Below are 17826 nucleotides of genomic sequence, written 5' to 3'. Positions count from 1 at the left end.
TGTGGACAAGGTAGGAGTTGGGATTTTCTCTTGCAATGATGGACCTTTGGGGTTTGTGTACTTACACTGGGGTTGTGTGTTGAAGGGGATTTTGTTGGGAGGGATTGGAGGGGAGTGTAGCCTGGGCAGGGTCCTCCACACTGGCTAGCTCAAGCTGGCCAGTAAACGGGAGTGTGGCGGGGGGAGGGGCTGGGCCTTAAGAGTCTGGTAGAACAGGTTTTGATGGTCATAGGAGGTGCAAAAAGTGGGGGATGGGGATCGATACTGGGTTAGGTGTTTTCGCGAGGAAATGGATGGGGGGATTCCGGGAGGGGGGAAGGGTTCGATGGCAACAAAGGGCCGAGGCAGGCCAAGCCCAGCGGGCAGCGCCCAGAGTTTTTTAAAATTAAATTTAGAGTACCCAATTCATTTTTTCCAATTAAGGGGCAACTTAGCATAGCCAATCCACCTACCCTGCACATCTTTGGGTTGCGGGGATGAAACCCACGTAAACACGGGGAGAATGTGCAAACTCCACATGGACAATGACCCAGAGCTGGGATCGAACCTGGGACTTCGGCGCTGTGAGCAGTGCTAACCACTGTGCCACTGTACTGCCCTGGGCCCAGAGTTATGATGATGGCGGATAGGAGGGGTGTGGGTTGGGATGAGAGACCCTCAGTTAGGATAGTTAGGTGGAATGTGACGGGTTTGTTAGAGAGAGGTTTTCAGTGTCATCTCGGCGGTAGTGCTCATGAACTTGTGGGCAGCACGGTGGCGCAATGGTTAGCACTGCTGCCTCACAGTGGCGAGGACCCGGGTTCGATCCCAGTCCCGGGTCACTGGCTGTGTGGAGTTTGCACATTCTCCCCATGTCTGCGTGGGTCTCAATTGAATGATTGAATGTAGGGAAAAGCAAGGTATTCCCGGTGAATGAGCTGGGACAGTGGGCTAATTTAGGGGGTTGCCATTTTCGGTAGCAAGGAATAGGTTTAGGTATTTGGCGATTTGGGTAGCGAGGGAATGGACAGGGCTCCATAAGTGCAACTTAATGAAGCTGGTGGAGGCCAGGGAGGATCTTAAGAGGTGGGATACACTGCACCTAACGTTGGCAGGGAGGGTCCAAGTGGTGAAAATGAATATTCTGCCAAGGTTTTTGTTTATCTTTCAGGCTCTCCTGATCTTTATATCAAAGGCCTTTTTCCAGGAAGTGGACACGATCATTTCGGACTTTGTATGGGCGGGGAAGGTGCCGAGGGTGGGGAGGGCAGCACGGTAGCATTGTGGATAGCACAATTGCTTCACAGCTCCAGGGTCCCAGGTTAAATTCCGGCTTGGGTCACTGTCTGTGCGGAGTCTGCACATCCTCCCCGTGTGTGCGTGGGTTTCCTCCGGGTGCTCCGGTTTCCTCCCACAGCCCAAAGATGTGCAGGTTAGGTGGATTGGCCATGATAAATTGCCCTTAGTGTCCAAAATTGCCCTTAGTATTGGGTGGGGTTACTGGGTTATGGGGATAGGATGGAGGCGTTGACCTTGGGTACGGTGCTCTCTCCAAGAGCCGGTGCAGACTCGATGGGCAGAATGGCCTCCTTCTGCACTGTAAATTCTATGATAATCTATGATGACAGAGGCAGAGGCAGCAGGGGGGGTTGGCATTACCAAACTTGCTTCATTACCATTGGGCGGCGTATGTGGACAAGGGCGGCGGTGGTGGGAAGGAGAAGGGGTAAAGTGGGTTAGGATGAAGGAGGAGTCTTGTAAGGGGTCTAGTTTGAGGGTAGGGTGATGGCAGCTTTGCCAACGGCTCCGAGTAGGTATTCAGGGAGCCCGGTGGTGCAGTCCACGGTGAAGATACAGAATCAGTTGAAGAGGCATTTTAGGGTGGAAGGGATGTCAGTGCTAACGTCACTGTGCGAGAATCATGGGTTTGAGCCGAGGGGGATGGATAGTGCATACAGGAGGTGGAGGGAAGTGGGGCTGGTCAAGGTGAGGGATCTGTATTTGGAGAAAGGGTTCACCAGTCTGGAGGAGCTAAGGGAATGAATGAATGAATGAAAATCGCTTATTGTCACAAGTAGGCTTCAAATGAAGTTACTGTGAAAAGCCCCTAGTCGCCACATTCCAGCGCCTGTTCGGGGAGGCTGTTACGGGAATTGAACCATGCTGCTAGCCTGCCTTGGTCTGCTTTCAAAGCCAGCGGTTTAGCCCTGTGCTAAACAGCCCCTGTTTAGGAGAGGGTAGAGCTGCCGAGGGGGAAGGAGTTCAGGTATCTGCAGGTTAGGGACTTTGCACAAAAGGTCTGGAGGGGATTCCCTAGGTTGCTGGGGTACACCCTGCTGGAGCGACTGCTGCTTCCGGATGTGGAAGGGGAGGGAAGAATTGGGGCTATATACAAGTGGCTGGGGAGGGGCAGGGAGGCGAGCGGGCGGTGAAGATCAAGGAGAAATGGGAAGGGGAGTTGGGAGGGGAGATCAATTGGGGAGTGTGGGGCAATACGTAGGGTAAACGGGATCTCCTTTTGTGCAAGGATGTGCCTGATACAGTTTAAGGTGGTGCACAGGGTGCATATGACTCGGGCGAGAATGAGTGGGTTCTTTCAGTGGGTAGCAGATGAGTGTGAGAGGTGTGGGCGGGGGCCAGCGAATCTCACGCACATTTTTTGGGGTTGTGAAAAATTGAGAAGATTCTGGGCGGGAGTGTTCGCGGTCTTAGCCAGGATAGTGGAGGAGGTGGACCCGCACCCTTTGGTGGCGATATTTGGGGTTTAAGAGAAGCTGGAGCTCATGGAGAGGAGGAAGGGTGATGTCTTGGCCTTCACCTCTCTGATTGCACAGCGGCAAATTTTGCTGGGGTGGCGGTTGGCATTGAGTTAAGGGGCTCTTCAGGGGGGTTTGAGGAAAGGTGGGGGATGTTTGTGACCGTGTTTGAGGGGCTGTTCGTCGCGGGGAGGGAATGAAAAAAGGGGGAAAATCTGTACAGACTGTATAGTTTTTTTAAAAATAAATTTAGTGTACCCAATTCATTTTTCTTCCAATTAAGGGGCAATTTAGCATGGCCAATCCACCTACCCTGCACATCTTTGGGTTGTGGGGACGAAACCCACGCAAACACGGGGAAAATGTGCAAACTCCACACGGACAGTGACCCAGAGCCGGGATCGAACCTGGGACCTCGGCGCCGTGAGGCAGCAGGGCTAACACACTGCGCCACCGTGCTGCCCTTGGAGACTGTATAGTAGGTTAAAGTCCAACAGGTTTGTTTCGATGTCACTAGCTTTCAGAGCGCTGCTCCTTCCTCAGGTGAATGAAGAGGTATGCTCCAGAAACATATATACAGACAAATTCAAAGATGCCAAACAATGCTTGGAATACGAGCATTAGCAGGTGATTAAATCTTTACAGATCCAGAGATGGGGTAACCCCAGGTTAAAGAGGTGTGAATTGTGTCAAGCCAGGACAATTGGTAGGATTTTGCAGGCCAGATGGTGGGGGATGAATGTAATGCGACATGAATCCCAGGTCCCGGTTGAGGCCGCACTCATGTGTGCGGAACTTGGCTATAAGCTTCTGCTCGGCGATTCTGCGTTGTCGCGCGTCCTGAAGGCCGCCTTGGAGAACACTTACCCGGAGATTAGAGGCTGAATGCGCTTGACTGCTGAAGTGTTCCCCGACTGGAAGGGAACATTCCTGCCTGGTGATTGTCGCACGATGTCCGTTCATTCGTTGTCGCAGCGTCTGCATGGTCTCGCCAATGTACCACGCTTCGGGACATCCTTTCCTGCAGCGTATGAGGTAGACAACATTGGCCGAGTCGCACGAGTATGTACCGCGTACCTGGTGGGTGGTGTTCTCACGTGTAATGGTGGTATCCATGTCGATGATCTGGCACGTCTTGCAGAGATTGCCATGGCAGGGTTGTGTGGTGTCGTGGTCACTGTTCTGACACTCACCATGGACTACTCTCCAAAATCAGTTCATTCTTGGACACACTCGTCTCCATCAAGGATGGTCACCTCAGCACTTCGCTTTATCGCAAACCCACGGATAACCTCACGATGCTCCACTTCTCCAGCTTCCACCCTAAACACATTAAAGGAGCCATCCCCTATGGACAAGCTCTCCGTATACACAGGATCTGCTCAGACGATGAGGAGCGTAACAGACATCTACAGACGTTGAAAGATGCCCTCGTACGAACGGGATATGGCGCTCGACTCATCGATCGACAGTTCCAACGCGCCACAGCAAAAAACCGCACCAACCTCCTCAGAAGACAAACATGGGACACAACCGGCAGAATACCCTTTGTCGTCCAGTACTTTCCCGATGCGGAGAAACTACGACATCTTCTTCACAGCCTTCAACACGTCATCGATGAAGATGAACATCTTGCCAAGGCCATCCCCACACCCCCACTACTTGCCTTCAAACAACCGCGCAACCTCAAACAAACCATTGTTTGCAGCAAACTACTCAGCCTTCAGAACAGTGACCACGACACCACACAACCCTGCCATGGCAATCTCTGCAAGACGCGCCAGATCATCGACATGGATACCACCATTACACGTGAGAACACCACCCACCAGGTACGCGGTACATACTCGTGCGACTCGGCCAACGTTGTCTACCTCATACGCTGCAGGAAAGGATGTCCCGAAGCGTGGTACATTGGCGAGACCATGCAGACGCTGCGACAACGAATGAACGGACATCGCGCGACAATCACCAGGCAGGAATGTTCCTTCCAGTCGGGGAACACTTCAGCAGTCAAGGGCATTCAGCCTCTGATCTCCGGGTAAGCGTTCTCCAAGGCGGCCTTCAGGACGCGCGACAACGCAGAATCGCCGAAGCTTATAGCCAAGTTCCGCACACATGAGTGCGGCCTCAACCGGGACCTGGGATTCATGTCGCATTACATTCATCCCCCACCATCTGGCCTGCAAAATCCTACCAACTGTCCTGGCTTGACACAATTCACACCTCTTTAACCTGGGGTTACCCCATCTCTGGATCTGTAAAGATTTAATCACCTGCTAATGCTCGCATTCCAAGCATTGTCTGGCGTCTTTGAATCTGTCTATATATATGTTTCTGGAGCATACCTCTTCATTCACCTGAGGAAGGAGCAGCGCTCCGAAGGCTAGTGACATCGAAACAAACCTGTTGGACTTTAACCTGGTGTTGTAAAACTTCTTACTGTAACCACACTTAGTCACATTTTTAGGCCCTGGGGAGTTTCCCCCCAGTCAAGCCCAGACTTCAAATTATAGTAATCACTGGAGAGCTGAACTCATTGGCCAGAACGGCTCCTCAGAGATCAGACGACTGTTTTGAAAGGGTGTTCTAATCTCTAAGAGCGCTTGTGGGGCTCCCATACCCCCCACCAATGGGCAATGTCACCCCTCCCCACACAAATGGGCAATGTCACCCCTCCCCACACAACCTCGCTATGGGGGGATTCCCCACTTTTCAGGGCTTCCCACGCCCCCTTTCACACCCCCCCCTTCCAGGACCCCCTCCTTTCACCCCCTCGACCTTCCTGATGCTCCTTCATACCCACCCTTCACACTCCTCCCCCATCCTGCAGAAACCCCCCACACATTCGTTTCATGTGCATGGCCCCCCTCTGGCAATGACCCTTAGCAATGCCACTCTGGCACTTGGGCACCCTGGCACAGCAACCCTGCAAGTGCTCCTGCCAAGGTGCCTGGGTGGCAGTGCGAAGGTGCCAGCCTGGCTGTGTCAATGTGCCCGCATTCAAGGGAGAGAGCCAGGGGGCACCCTGCCCTGTCCCTGAACACCCGAAGGCCTCCAAAACCCAGGAGACACCCCCAGGTGCCATTCTGCCCAGTCCACCTTTATGTGGTCAGTACTGAATGGCGCCTGTCTAGGGACCCCCGGGGAGGCTGAAAGATGGGGAATCCGATAGTTCCTGGGTCAGCATGCCCAAGCGGGTTTTAAATCTACTAAGGCGTGCGAGGATTGGTCCCGCCGATTGTGGGCGGGATTCTGTTCGCGACACCTCTTGAGATCTGGGTAGATCTCGTGAGACGTAGCAGCTGTCAGAATGCCCGTGGGAGGCCTCTCCCGGCATCTACCGTCCACACCGCACTCCCGTTCGGGCACAACACAGTTGGTAGATCACGCTCAACATCTCGTTTACACTCAGCCAGTCAGAGACAGTCACAACTTCCACTCCTACATCCCCTTTTTGTGCTGTAGGACTCATTTCAGCTACCCTGTGGATTTAAAATCAGAGACACCAGCTGAGATTTAAAAAAATGTCACTATATCAGTCCTTACTTTCACTGTTTGACATCATTACAACTTCATAATGCCCAACACTCCAACCCGTGTAATATCTACTGTGTAATATTCTCCAACCATTGTAATCTTGTTATAGACTCCAAGTTTTATATTGTTGTGAACCTAAGGCCCTGGCCGCGAATCTCTGGTTCAGCGCCAGAGTGCCGGCACTGGCGCCAAAATGGAAGTACTTTACTCTGGCACCGGCGCCGGTTCTCGGGTCCAGGGGGGGGCCAGCGCGGCTCACGCCGCTCCAGCTGCCGGTCCCGGGGTCGACCCGACACCGCCGGGTCCGCGCAGGCACAGTTGGGCCGGCGCCAACTAGCGCGTGCGCACTGGCCGTCATCCCCATGCCTGCCCCGACGCCAAATGCCGCAGGGATCCAGGAGCCGGCAGGGAAGAAAAGAGGTCCGCAGCCAGAGAGGCCGGCCTGTCGGTCGGTGGCCCCCGATCGCGGGCCAGGCCACTACAGAGGGCCTGCTCGGGGTTGGACCCCCCTCCCCCAACAGGCCGCCCCCCGGATCCTTCAACCCCGAGGTCCCGCCGGCTCAGGGCATGTTAGAACGGCACCGGCGGGACTCGGACTTTTTTTTGGACGGCCGCTCGGCCCATCCGGGCCGGAGATTCACGCCGCTGCTGGAGGATCACCGCTAAGGCCGTTTGCGGCGATTCTCCGTGCGGCCCGACGCCATGCGCGCCAGCCCATTTTCTCACGGGCAGGAGAATGGTGTCCCGGCGTCGGGGCACGATTTGCGCGGCCCCCACCGATTCTCCGGCTCGGCGGGGGGTCGGAGAATCGCGCCCCCTGTCTGCCATCTCAGTTATAATGGCTATGAAATTCTCTGGCTCTCTCGAGGGTTGGGCTTCTTTCAGGTGTCTTTGGAGGGAGTGATGTTGCCCTCTCCCAGAAATTGGGTACAGTGACGACCAGTTTTTCTTCACTCTGCCCCCCCCCCATTCTCTCTCGGTCTTTTCCCCAATCCCCATTTGCGATATTTGACAATGTTAAAGGTGCTATCTAAATTCAGGTTATTATTTGTTGTTAGCTAACTCACTCTCGGCACAATTTGTAAAGTAATGTTATTTAAGGACCAGAGATAGGATAATACCTTGTTGCTGCCAAGAAGCAGCGCCCCCCCCCCGCCCCCCAACACCACCCCACTGTTCCCTCATTCCACCTCACCTGTCTCCCTTGGGCCTTCGCTTTTGCACGTTCTTCCCTTTAGGCCTCCTTTCACTCCCGATGCAGGATGTGCCACCGGGGCCTGTTACCCGTATCGATTCCAGACCTTTGGAAGATTTCTTAAATGTAAACTCCACCGGCTCTCCCTCTTTCAAACTGCGAAAGCCATCCATATGAAGCTTGCTCTGAAAAACATTGCCCAGAGAAAATGGTAAAAAAAAAATTTGCTGACATTTGGAATGAAATCAAAAGCACCAAATCTCCCAAAGGTTTTATTTAATCCCAAAGCAACTCCCCAAATTTCCTGAATTGAAAACAGTGAGGAGTGCAGTAAAGACAACAGTGGATGACATCTTACCCCAGCAGATTCCGACTTACATAGTGTGAGCTAGGCGGTTGTCCCAATCTCAGAGCTTTGTCACCAGAATGTCTACGTGCAGTTCAGTTTGCAATACCGGTTGCAAACTTCAGCAATATTCCCAATTGCGGATGTGCAATATAGGCAGGTATAGAAGTGTCCATATTAAAGTGTATTGGTGGATCTATTGGGGGTGACATGGTAGCACAGTGGATAGCACTGCTGCCTCACAGCACCAGAGACCCGGGAATAATTCTGGACTTGGGTGACTGTCTGTGTGGAGTTTGCACGTTCTCCCCATGTCTGCGTGGATTTCCTCCGGGTCCTCCGGTTTCCTCCCACAGTCCAAAGTGGTGCAGGTTAGATGGATTAGTCGCGCTAAATTGCCCCATAGTGTCCAAAGATATGCAGGTTAAGTGTGGTTACAGGGTCACGGGGATGGGGCAGGTGAGTGGGCCTAGGTCTGCTGCTCTCTCAGAGGATTGGTGCAGACTCGATGGACCGAATGGTCTCCTTCTGCACTGTAGGGTTTCTATGGATATCAAATCCAAAGCACCAACAATGATGCACTAAATTAGAAAAGTATCAGAATTGCCAAACTATAAAATGCACCCAACCATAAGGCACGCCACGATTTGTTTGGAAATACTTGAGTATAACCACAAGTTACATGGCAATTTTCGGTGACTTTTCATTCCAGAAGAAGAGTATGACTCATGGTCCAGCAATTCAGGATAAGATGAGAAGGACAAGAGAGGTTTTTAGCAAATACAAGGGGAGAAAATCAGCGGAGGCATTAATGGAGTACAGAAAGTGCTGGATGGAGCTTAAGAAAGCAATTAGAGGAGCAAAGAGGGGATATGAGAAATTTCTGGCTGGTAAAAGTCGGGAAATCCCAAGATAAGTATCTCAATGGGAAGAGGAAATCAGGGAAAGAGTAGAGCCCGGTAGGGACCAAGGGGGAAATCTGTGGGTGGAGCAAGGGGACATTGGTAGGAATATTTCACATCTGTCTTCACCCATGAGAATGAGAAGGTAGATATGGAACTCAGGGAGAGAGACTGGGAGGCTGTTGAGCAAATTGTCATAGTGAGTGACAAGGTATTGGAGGTGTTGGCAGTCTTAAGAGTGGACAAGTCTCCAGGTCCGGAAGAACTGTGTCTCAGGATGCTGTGAGAGGCGAGGGAGGAGATTGCAGTGGACTGGAGAACAGCTAACGTGGTCCCACTTGTTGTGTTATGTAATTTGGAATAACACAAGCTGCCACTTGATGCAGTTTTGAGTAAAAGTTGCTCCAGACTTTGAAGTGAGTTCAATGTGTTTTATTGAACGATTAGCACAGTTCTCAATGCGTTCGACTCTCTGCTAATCTAAATGTAGTAACTCAGTCTAACTGAACCGGCCTTGCTCTAAAGCCACGTGCTGAAGTGTGATGCTGAGGATACACCCTGGGCGCAATTCTCCTCCCATCAGGAGACTAAGTCCCGACGCCGGAGTGAAATCCGGAGTGTTTCACTCCGGCGTCGGAGGCCGTTCCCAGCCCCCTATTCTCCTGCCCCGGGGGGGCTATGAGCGGCGCCGTGTCATTTACGCGTGCCGGGCCTTGGCGCCGTGTAAAAGCGGCACCGCATAAATGACGCGACCGGCGCCGCGTAAATGACGACGCCCGCGCATGCACGGCTGCTGTCCTCCCCGCGGCCACCCCGCAAGAAGATGTCGGATGGATCTTGCGGGGCAGCGGAGGAAAGGAGGTCCTCCTTCAGAGAGGCCGGCCCGCCGATCGGTGGGCACCGATCGCAGACCAGACCCCTTTTAAGCCCCCCCCCCCCCCCCCCCGGTGCAGGAACCCCCCTCGCCCCCCCCCCCCCACCACCACAGGCCCCCCCCCCCCCAGCGTTCCCGCCGGCAGCGACCAGGTGTGGATGGCGCCAGCGGGAACCTGTCGTGTTGGGCAGGCCGCTCGGCCCATCCGGGCCAGAGAATCGCCGCTCGCCCATTACCAATGGCATGCGGCGATTCTCCCAGCGGCCTGCCGTGATTCGCGCCGCGCCGGTTTGGGGGAGGTGGGAGAATCGCGTGCGGGCGTCGGGGCAGCGTGGCGGGACTCGCGCGGCGCCCGGGCGATTCTCCCACCCGGCGTGGCGGGGGGGGGGGGGAGAATTCCGCCCCGTCTCACTCTGTAGATGTTGGCCTGTGGAAAGAGGCGGTGTGTGAGTGCCTCACCCCTTTTATAGTGAGATACCACCTCTGAGTGTCCTGACTGCTCATTGGTCGTGTCCTATTCTATGTGTGTTCATTAGCTGCATGTTTGCATATCATGACATCTCCCCTTTTTTTTAATGTTTTGTTGGCGTATGTGAATGCATTTACATGTGAATGAGTCTGTCTAATGTGGCTGACGGAGGACAACAGAACAGAGCAAACAAAACAAACGTTCACAAGTCCAGTCTCTGAGGCTTGCGTCTGATCCTGGTTGACCACCGGAGAGGTGACGGAGGGGACAACGGCGCCTTGACAGGCGGGATGGAAGGCTGACTGGTGGCCTCATGGTGCGAGGTATCAGGAGGTGGCAATTCAACATATGGAAATGGAGGAGAAAGTGGTTGCGGGCTGGCAACTTTGCGCAGTGCCCGTCGATTCCTTTGCACGAATGAGCCATCAGCCATACGTACAAGATAAGAGCGGGGCGCGGCCTGTGGAACAACGACAGCCGGGGCAGACCACCCACCATCCGATATCTTGATCCTGACAGTGTCTGCCGGGGATAGCACGGCCAGATCGGTGGCATGGGCATCATAGCCCTGCTTTTGACGGTCTCTGAGCTGCTGCATCTTCTGCAGCACCGGGAGGTGATCCCAGGTTGGGCAGGTGTATGGCTGGAAGCGTCGTCCGCAGGTCCCTGTTCATAAGGAGTTGAGCCAGCGACATGCCAGTGGACAATGGAGTCGCCCTGTACGCAAGCAGTGCAGAGTGTATGTCGGAAGCAGAGTCCGCGGCCTTGCAGATGAGCTGTTTCATAATGACTTTTCCATTGGACTGCGGATAGTGCGGACTGGAGGTGACATGCTAGAAACTGTATGACTTGGCAAACGTGGACCATTCTCGACTGCTAAAGCACGGCCCATTGTCGCTCATGATGGTGATTGGGATGCCATGCCTTAGGAACGGCTCCTTACAGGCTTTAATGACGGTCCGAGAGGTGAGGTCCGGGAGCTTCAGCACCTCAGGGTAATTCGAGAAATAGTCTATGATCAATACGTAGTCGCGACCATTCGCATGAAAGTCGATGCAACCTTGGACCACGGAGAGGTCACTATGTCATGCTGTTGGGAGCATCTCCTTGCTCTGCGCTGGCTGGAACCGCTGACAGGTAGCACAGTCAGGACCATGTTTGTGATGTCCTGGCTGATGCCGGGCCAGTAGACAGCTTGCCGGGCTCTGCGTCTGTACTTCTCGACACCCAGGTAACCCTCATGAATCTGGTGCAGCACCAAGCTCTGGAGACTGAGCGGAATGACAATCCTGTCCAGCTTGAGGAGGATACCATCAATCACCGTCAGGTCATCCTTCACATTGTAAAATTGTGGGCTCTGCCCTTTCTGCCAGCCATTGGTGATGTTGTGGATGACGCGCTGCAAGAGGGGGTCTTTGGCTGTCTCATCACGGATGAGAACTACCTTCTCATCTGTCGCTGTGAGAGTGCTAGCACACAGCTGCACCTGCGATTCGATGTGCTGGATGATCTCCAGCGGCTCACTGGGCAACGTGTCAGAGCGGCACAATGTATCAGCGATGATGAGCTCCTTGCCAGGTGTGTACACCAAGTTGAAGTCATACCTCCTAAGTTTAAGCAGGATTCTCTGCAACCGAGCGTCATGTCATTCAGGTCCTTGTGGATGATGTGGACCAGAGGCCTATGATCCGTCTCGACAGTGAATGTCGGCAGGCCGTAGACATAATCATGAAATTTGAGAATGCCGGTGAGAAGACCCAAGCACTGCTTCTCAATTTGAGCATATCTGGTTTCAGTGGGCGTCATCGCCCTTGATGCGTAGGCTACTGGTGCCCAGGATGATGTGTCATTTCGTTGAAGCAACACTGCACCGATGCCATCCTGACTTGCATCTGTGGATATCTTTGTCTCCCGGGCCGGGTCGAAGAATGCCAGGACTGGTGCAGTGGTGAGCTTGGCTTTCAGCTCCAGCCACTCTGTCTGGTGTGCCGCCTTCCACTCAAAGGCAGTTGCCCTTTTCACCAGTGATGTGGTGTGTGTGGCCATGTTTGGAATGAACTTGCACAGAAAATTGACCATACCCAAGAAGCGCAGCACCGCCTTTTGTCCTCAGGGACCTTCATCGCCTCGATGGCCTTGATTTTGTCTGTGTCCGGGAGCACACCTGCTGTGAGATCTGGTCGCCTAGGAACTTGAGTGTCGATGTGCCAAAACAACATTTGGACCTGTTTAACTTTAGGCCGTTGGCATGTACACGGCGGAATACCTTCTCGAGACGGGACACATGTTCTTCAGAGGTCATGGACCATATGATGATGTCGTCCACGTACACACGAACCCCTTCAACGCCTTCCATTTTCTGCTCCATGATGTGATGGAGTATCTCCGATGCCGAGATGATGCCAAACGGCATGCGATTGTAGCAGTATCTGCCAAAAGGCGTGTTGAAGGTGCAGAGCCTTCTGCTGGACTCTTCCAGCTGGACTCGCCAAAATCCCTGTGATGCATCCAATTTGGTGCAGAAGCGCATGTGTGCCATCTCACTCGTGAGTTCCTCCCGCTTCGGGATGGGGTAGTGTTTCCGATTTATATTCTTATTGAGATCCTTGGGATCAATGCAGATGCGCAGGTCCCCCGAAGGCTTCTTTACGCAAACCATCGAACTGACCCAGTCAGTCGGTTCGGTGACCTTGGATATGATGCCTTTTTGCTGAAGATCCTTGAGCTGTGCCTTCAGGCGCTCTCTCAGTGGAGCAGGTACTCGTCGTGGTGCATGGACCACTGGCTTGGCATCAAGTCGTAGCTGAATCTTGCATCGATACGGCGGCGTGCCCATCCCGTTGAACATATTTGGATACTGGGCGAGGATGTCGTCGATGCCGGCCTGAAGATCCACATGGGAGGATGTTGAGGTGTTAACCCCTTTGAATGAGGTTCAGCTGCTTGCAGGCGTGTGCACCTAGTTGGGATGTCCTGTCAGGCTTAACAATTTCAAAGCGTAACCGTGCTTGTGTGTGTCAGTTGGATATATGCAGATGGCAGGATCCCAGGGCCATGATGGCATTCCCTTTGTAATCCAGGAGCTTGCAGGCAGCTGGAAGGACCGTGGGGGGCTTCTTAATGCGTCTGAAGTCTGCCTGTGAGAGGAGGTTGGCAGAGGCCCCTGTGTCCAACTTGAACTGGATGGGGGCAGTGGTCGACCTTCATCGCTGCTTGCCATTCGTCCTCGGAATCCACAGCTAGGATGGATTGGACTTGCGATGTGTCTGGTGTGGCATATTCACATGTTGTAATAATGCCCACACGGTAGGCGTTGTCCAAGCATTCATCATCTGGATCCGTTGCACTGCCGGGATCAGAATCCTGTAGGCGTTGTTGCACACTCCGGATGCGCCGTTGTCGGAATTGGGAGTGCTGGCTCCTGACTTGTGGTGCAGATCTGCACAGGGCTGCATAGTGGCCTGGCTTCCCGCAGTTTAAACAGCGTCTGCCTCTTGCAGGGCAGTGTTTCTTTAAATGGGCGGTGCCACAGTTCGAACACGCCATGACGTTGGCGTCCTGACACTCCGTGCGTCGTTGCACATGTGCGGTGCGGTTCTCAGATGTCTGCACCTGCGCAGTGCGGGTTTCGGCCACTTCGTTATCCCGTTCGCATCGCACATGCGTCGGGCCCCGGGAAGAGCGCGCAAAATGGCCGTTTTTGTCAATGTTGAGGCGCTGCATCTGGGAGATGGCCTGCAGACTCTCCGCCTCGTGGGAGGCTAGTCTCTAATTTTCTGCCATTTTGCACTGGGAATAGCGATTAAAATGCTGAGGATACACCCTGTCTCACTCTGTCGATGTTGGTCTGTGGAAAGAGGCGGGGTGTGAGTGACTCATCCCTTTTATAGTGAGATACCACCCCGAGTGTCCTGACTGCTCATTGGTCGTGTCCTATTCTATGTGTTCATTAGCTGCATGTCTGCATATTATGACACCACTATTTAAGAAAGGTTGTAGAGAGAAGCCAGGAAAGTGCAAACCAGTGAGTCTCACGTCAGTGGTAGGGAAACTACTCGAGAAAATTCTGAAGGAGAGAATCCATCTCCACTTGGAGAGGGGACAAGGTTTGATCAGAAATAGTCAGCATGGCTTTGTCAGAGGGAGGTCATACCTAACAAATTTTATTGAACTTTTTGAGCATGTGACTAGGTGTATAGGAGAGGATAGGGCAGTTGATGTAGTTTACATGGATTTCAGCAAAGCATTTGACAAGGGCCCACATGGGAGACTTATTAAGAAGGCATATGCACATGGGATACAGGGTAACTTGATAAGGTGGATACAAAATTGGCTTAGCTGTAGAAGACAGTGGGTAATGGCAGACTGCTGCTTTAGTGACTGGAAACCAGTGTCCAGTGGTGCATCACAGGGATCTGTGCTGTGCACCCCATTGCTTGTTATTTATATAAACAGCATAGATGACAATGTGGGGGATAGGATCAGTAAATGTGCGGGTGACATAAAGATTGGCCGGGTGGTTAACAGTGATGTTGAATGTCTTATGTTACAGCAAGATATAGATGAGATGGTCAAATGGGCAGTAAAATGGCCGATGGAATTTAACCCTGAAAAGTGTGAGGTGATAACACTTTGGAAGGAGTCACGTGACAAGGAAGTATTCACTGAATGGCCTGACACTGGGAAGTTCTGAAGAACAAAGGGATCTTGGAGTGTTTGTCCATGGATCTCTGAAGGCAGAAGGGCAGGTTGATAGGGTGGTGAAAAAGGCATATGGGACGCTTGCCTTTATTGATCGAGGCATAGATTACAAAAGCAGGGAGGTTATGTTGGAGTTGGATAGGACTTTGGTGAGGCACAGCGGGTGAACCATGTGCAATTCTGGCCACCACATTACTGGAAGGATGTGATTGCACTGGAGGGGGTGCAGAGACGATTCACCAGGAAGTTGCCTGGGATGGAACGTTTAAGTTGTGAAGAGAGGTTGGATAGGCTTGGTTTTTTTCCACTAGAGCAGAGAAGACTGAGGGGTGACCTGATCGAGGTGTACAAGATTATGAGAGGCATGGATAAGGTGGATAGGGAGCAGCTGTTCCCCTTAGTTGAAGGGTCAGTTATGAGAGGGCATAAGTTCAAGGGGAGGGGAAGGAGGTTAAGGGGGATTTGAGGAAAAACCTTTTTACCCAGAGGGTGGTGATGTTCTGAAATGTACTGCCTGGAGGGTGGTAGAGGCGGGTGCCTCACATCCTATAAAATGTACTTGGATGAGCACTTGGCACGTCATAACATTCAAGGTAATGGGCCAAATGCTGGCAAATGGGATTAGGTAGACCGGTCAGGTGTTTTTCATGTGTCAGTGCAGACTCGATGGGCCAAGGGCCTCTTCTGCACTGTATTATTCTCTGATTCATAGAATCATAGAATTTACAGTGCAGAAGGAGGCCATTCAGCCCATCGAGTCTACACCGGCTCTTGGAAAGAGCACCCTACCAAAGTCCACACTTCCACCCTATCCCCATAACCCAGTAACCCCATCCAGCACCAAGGGCAATTTTGAACACTAAGGGCAATTTATCATGGCCAATCCACCGAACCTGCACATCTTTAGACTGTGGGAGGAAACCGGAGCACCCGGAGGAAACCCACGCACACACGGGGAGGATGTGCAGACTCTGCACAGACAGTGACCCAAGCCGGAAACGAACCTGGGACCCTGGAGCTGTGAAGCAATTGTGCTATCCACAATGCTACCGTGCTGCCCACGATTCTGTGAATTACCAATACAGTAATGTCCCCGTCACACCGTATTGGCCACTACTGAATGTGGGGGGATGTTGGAGCTGCTGAAAAGTGTTGCCAATTCTGGTTGGACATATTCCTGGGGATTTCATACAAAGACCTTGATATACCATCAATTATGACACGACAGAGAGATCAAGTGAATAAAGGCTTTAATACGCAAAGATCTGAGCTAGCCAGAGACTTCAGTACAAACTGAGCACCACCCACTGGACGCAACATTATATACAGCCCCAGGGAGGCGGAGTCCACTGGGGTTCCAACCCCCAAGCCTTAAAGGCATATTACACCAAACCTTAAAGGCATATCACCTATTTGGTGAATACATTCACCACAGACCTCCTGCTTCTAAACATACAGAATCACAGAAATTACAGTGCAGAAGGAAGCCATTCGGCCCATCGAGTCTGCACCGGCTCTTGGAAAGCGCACCCTACCCAAATCCACACCTCCACCCTATCCCCATAACCCAGTAACCCCACCCAAGACTAAGGGAAATTTTGGACACTAAGGGCAATTTAGCATGGCCAATCCACCTAACCCGCACATCTTTGGACTGTGGGAGGAAACCGGAGCACCCGGAGGAAACCCACGCACACACGGGGAGAACGTGCAGACTCCGCACAGACAGTGACCCAAGCCGGGAATCGAACCTGGGACCCTGGAGCTGTGAAGCAATTGCGCTAACCACAATGCTACCGTGCTGCCCTCACCCATACAGCCCCCACCCATCTGCCATTGGTCAGTCAACCTGTCCATCCTCCTGACGACTTGTGTTCACAGACAATTGAAAAGTCAACAGCTTCTTCTTAACTCGATTGGATCTTGTCAGTCAAACAATCTTTTCTCTTCATTTCCAATGTTGGTATAATTAAGTAACAAAAGTGTTCAAAAAATGTAATGTCCTTCTCATATTTCTCTTGTGTTTGTAGTGCCTGGGAGATTATCTTGAATCCCTGGAGATACCAGGTCAGCATGAAAGGTTGTAACCCTCCCTTCATCCATCCACACAAAGCCAAACACAGATAGAGACAGTTGCTCCCACTCACCCACCCCAACTGGGTTAAAGCAACCCCACCATCATGCTTCCCCCCCCCCCCCCCCCCCCCCTCTCCCCCCGCTCTGCATTCACGCAGCCAGTCAGCCTACATTTCCCTCTCAGGTTTACTCCTAATGGCTCAGAGCCCAAGCTCACTGGTGGCTCCAAAACATCACCCAACAGATGGATTAGCCAGGCTGGCAAGTCTCGGCAAAACCACAGAAAATGTTTTAGCTGGGCTTTCTCATTTCCTCATACAGCAGCAACAAACACAGGCATATTACACATGTGCGCACACGCATGCACATTTTCCACCAACGGTCACTTTGTTCCAATCAAGAGAAGTTTGTTTATTTCAGATCATTACACATTTCCCTTTGGGGAGTAGTGCGGAAGTATTGGAAGGATTAGTAGTCTATCAGCTGATTTGAGTCAGGGCAGCATGATGGCAGAGTGCTTAGCACTACTGCCTCACAGTGCCAGGGACTCAGGTTCGATTCCAGCCTTGGGTGACTCTGCGTGGAGTTTGCACGTTCACCACGTGTCTCAATGGGCTTCCTCCGGGTGCTCCGGTTTCCTCACAAAGCCCCTACGATGTGCAGGTTAGGTATTTGCCATCTAAGATTGCCTCCTAGTGTCATAAGATGTGCAGGTTAGGTGTGGTTACAGAGACCACAGTGTTACTGGGATTGGGTAGACCTAGATAGAATGTGCTTTCAGAGGGCAGTGCAGACTCGATGGGCTGAATGGCTTCCTTCTCCACTGTAGAAATTCTATGGATTCTAAGGTCATGAATACTCCTTCCATGACCAACAAGTCCTAGATGAGACCTGAACCCAGAGCTCTGGCTCAGAAGCTACCCACTGCGTCACAAGACCACCATCAGGACAAGTACACCGGACCCATTTTTCGCATGACTACCAAGGA

The 17826-nt window shown here is 52.4% G+C and overlaps 1 protein-coding gene across 4 annotated transcripts in view; it reads right to left on the bottom strand.

Moving 5' to 3' along the window:
* The window catches only part of LOC140414958 (protein lin-28 homolog A-like), a 104436-nt gene that overhangs the window by 33534 nt on the left and 53076 nt on the right, over positions 1–17826 (bottom strand). For all 4 annotated transcript variants that reach the window (XM_072501019.1, XM_072501022.1, XM_072501020.1 and 1 more), the window contains exon 3: positions 7471–7655. In XM_072501019.1, the coding sequence (XP_072357120.1) occupies positions 7471–7655 (185 nt within the window). The remainder of the gene's footprint in view (positions 1–7470; positions 7656–17826) is intronic.

This window comes from Scyliorhinus torazame, chromosome 1, assembly GCF_047496885.1.
Source record: "Scyliorhinus torazame isolate Kashiwa2021f chromosome 1, sScyTor2.1, whole genome shotgun sequence".
In the NCBI taxonomy this organism is placed as follows: domain Eukaryota; kingdom Metazoa; phylum Chordata; class Chondrichthyes; order Carcharhiniformes; family Scyliorhinidae; genus Scyliorhinus; species Scyliorhinus torazame.
The sequence above is the reverse complement of the archived record's forward strand: the minus strand, read 5'-3'. Positions and strand labels throughout refer to the sequence as shown.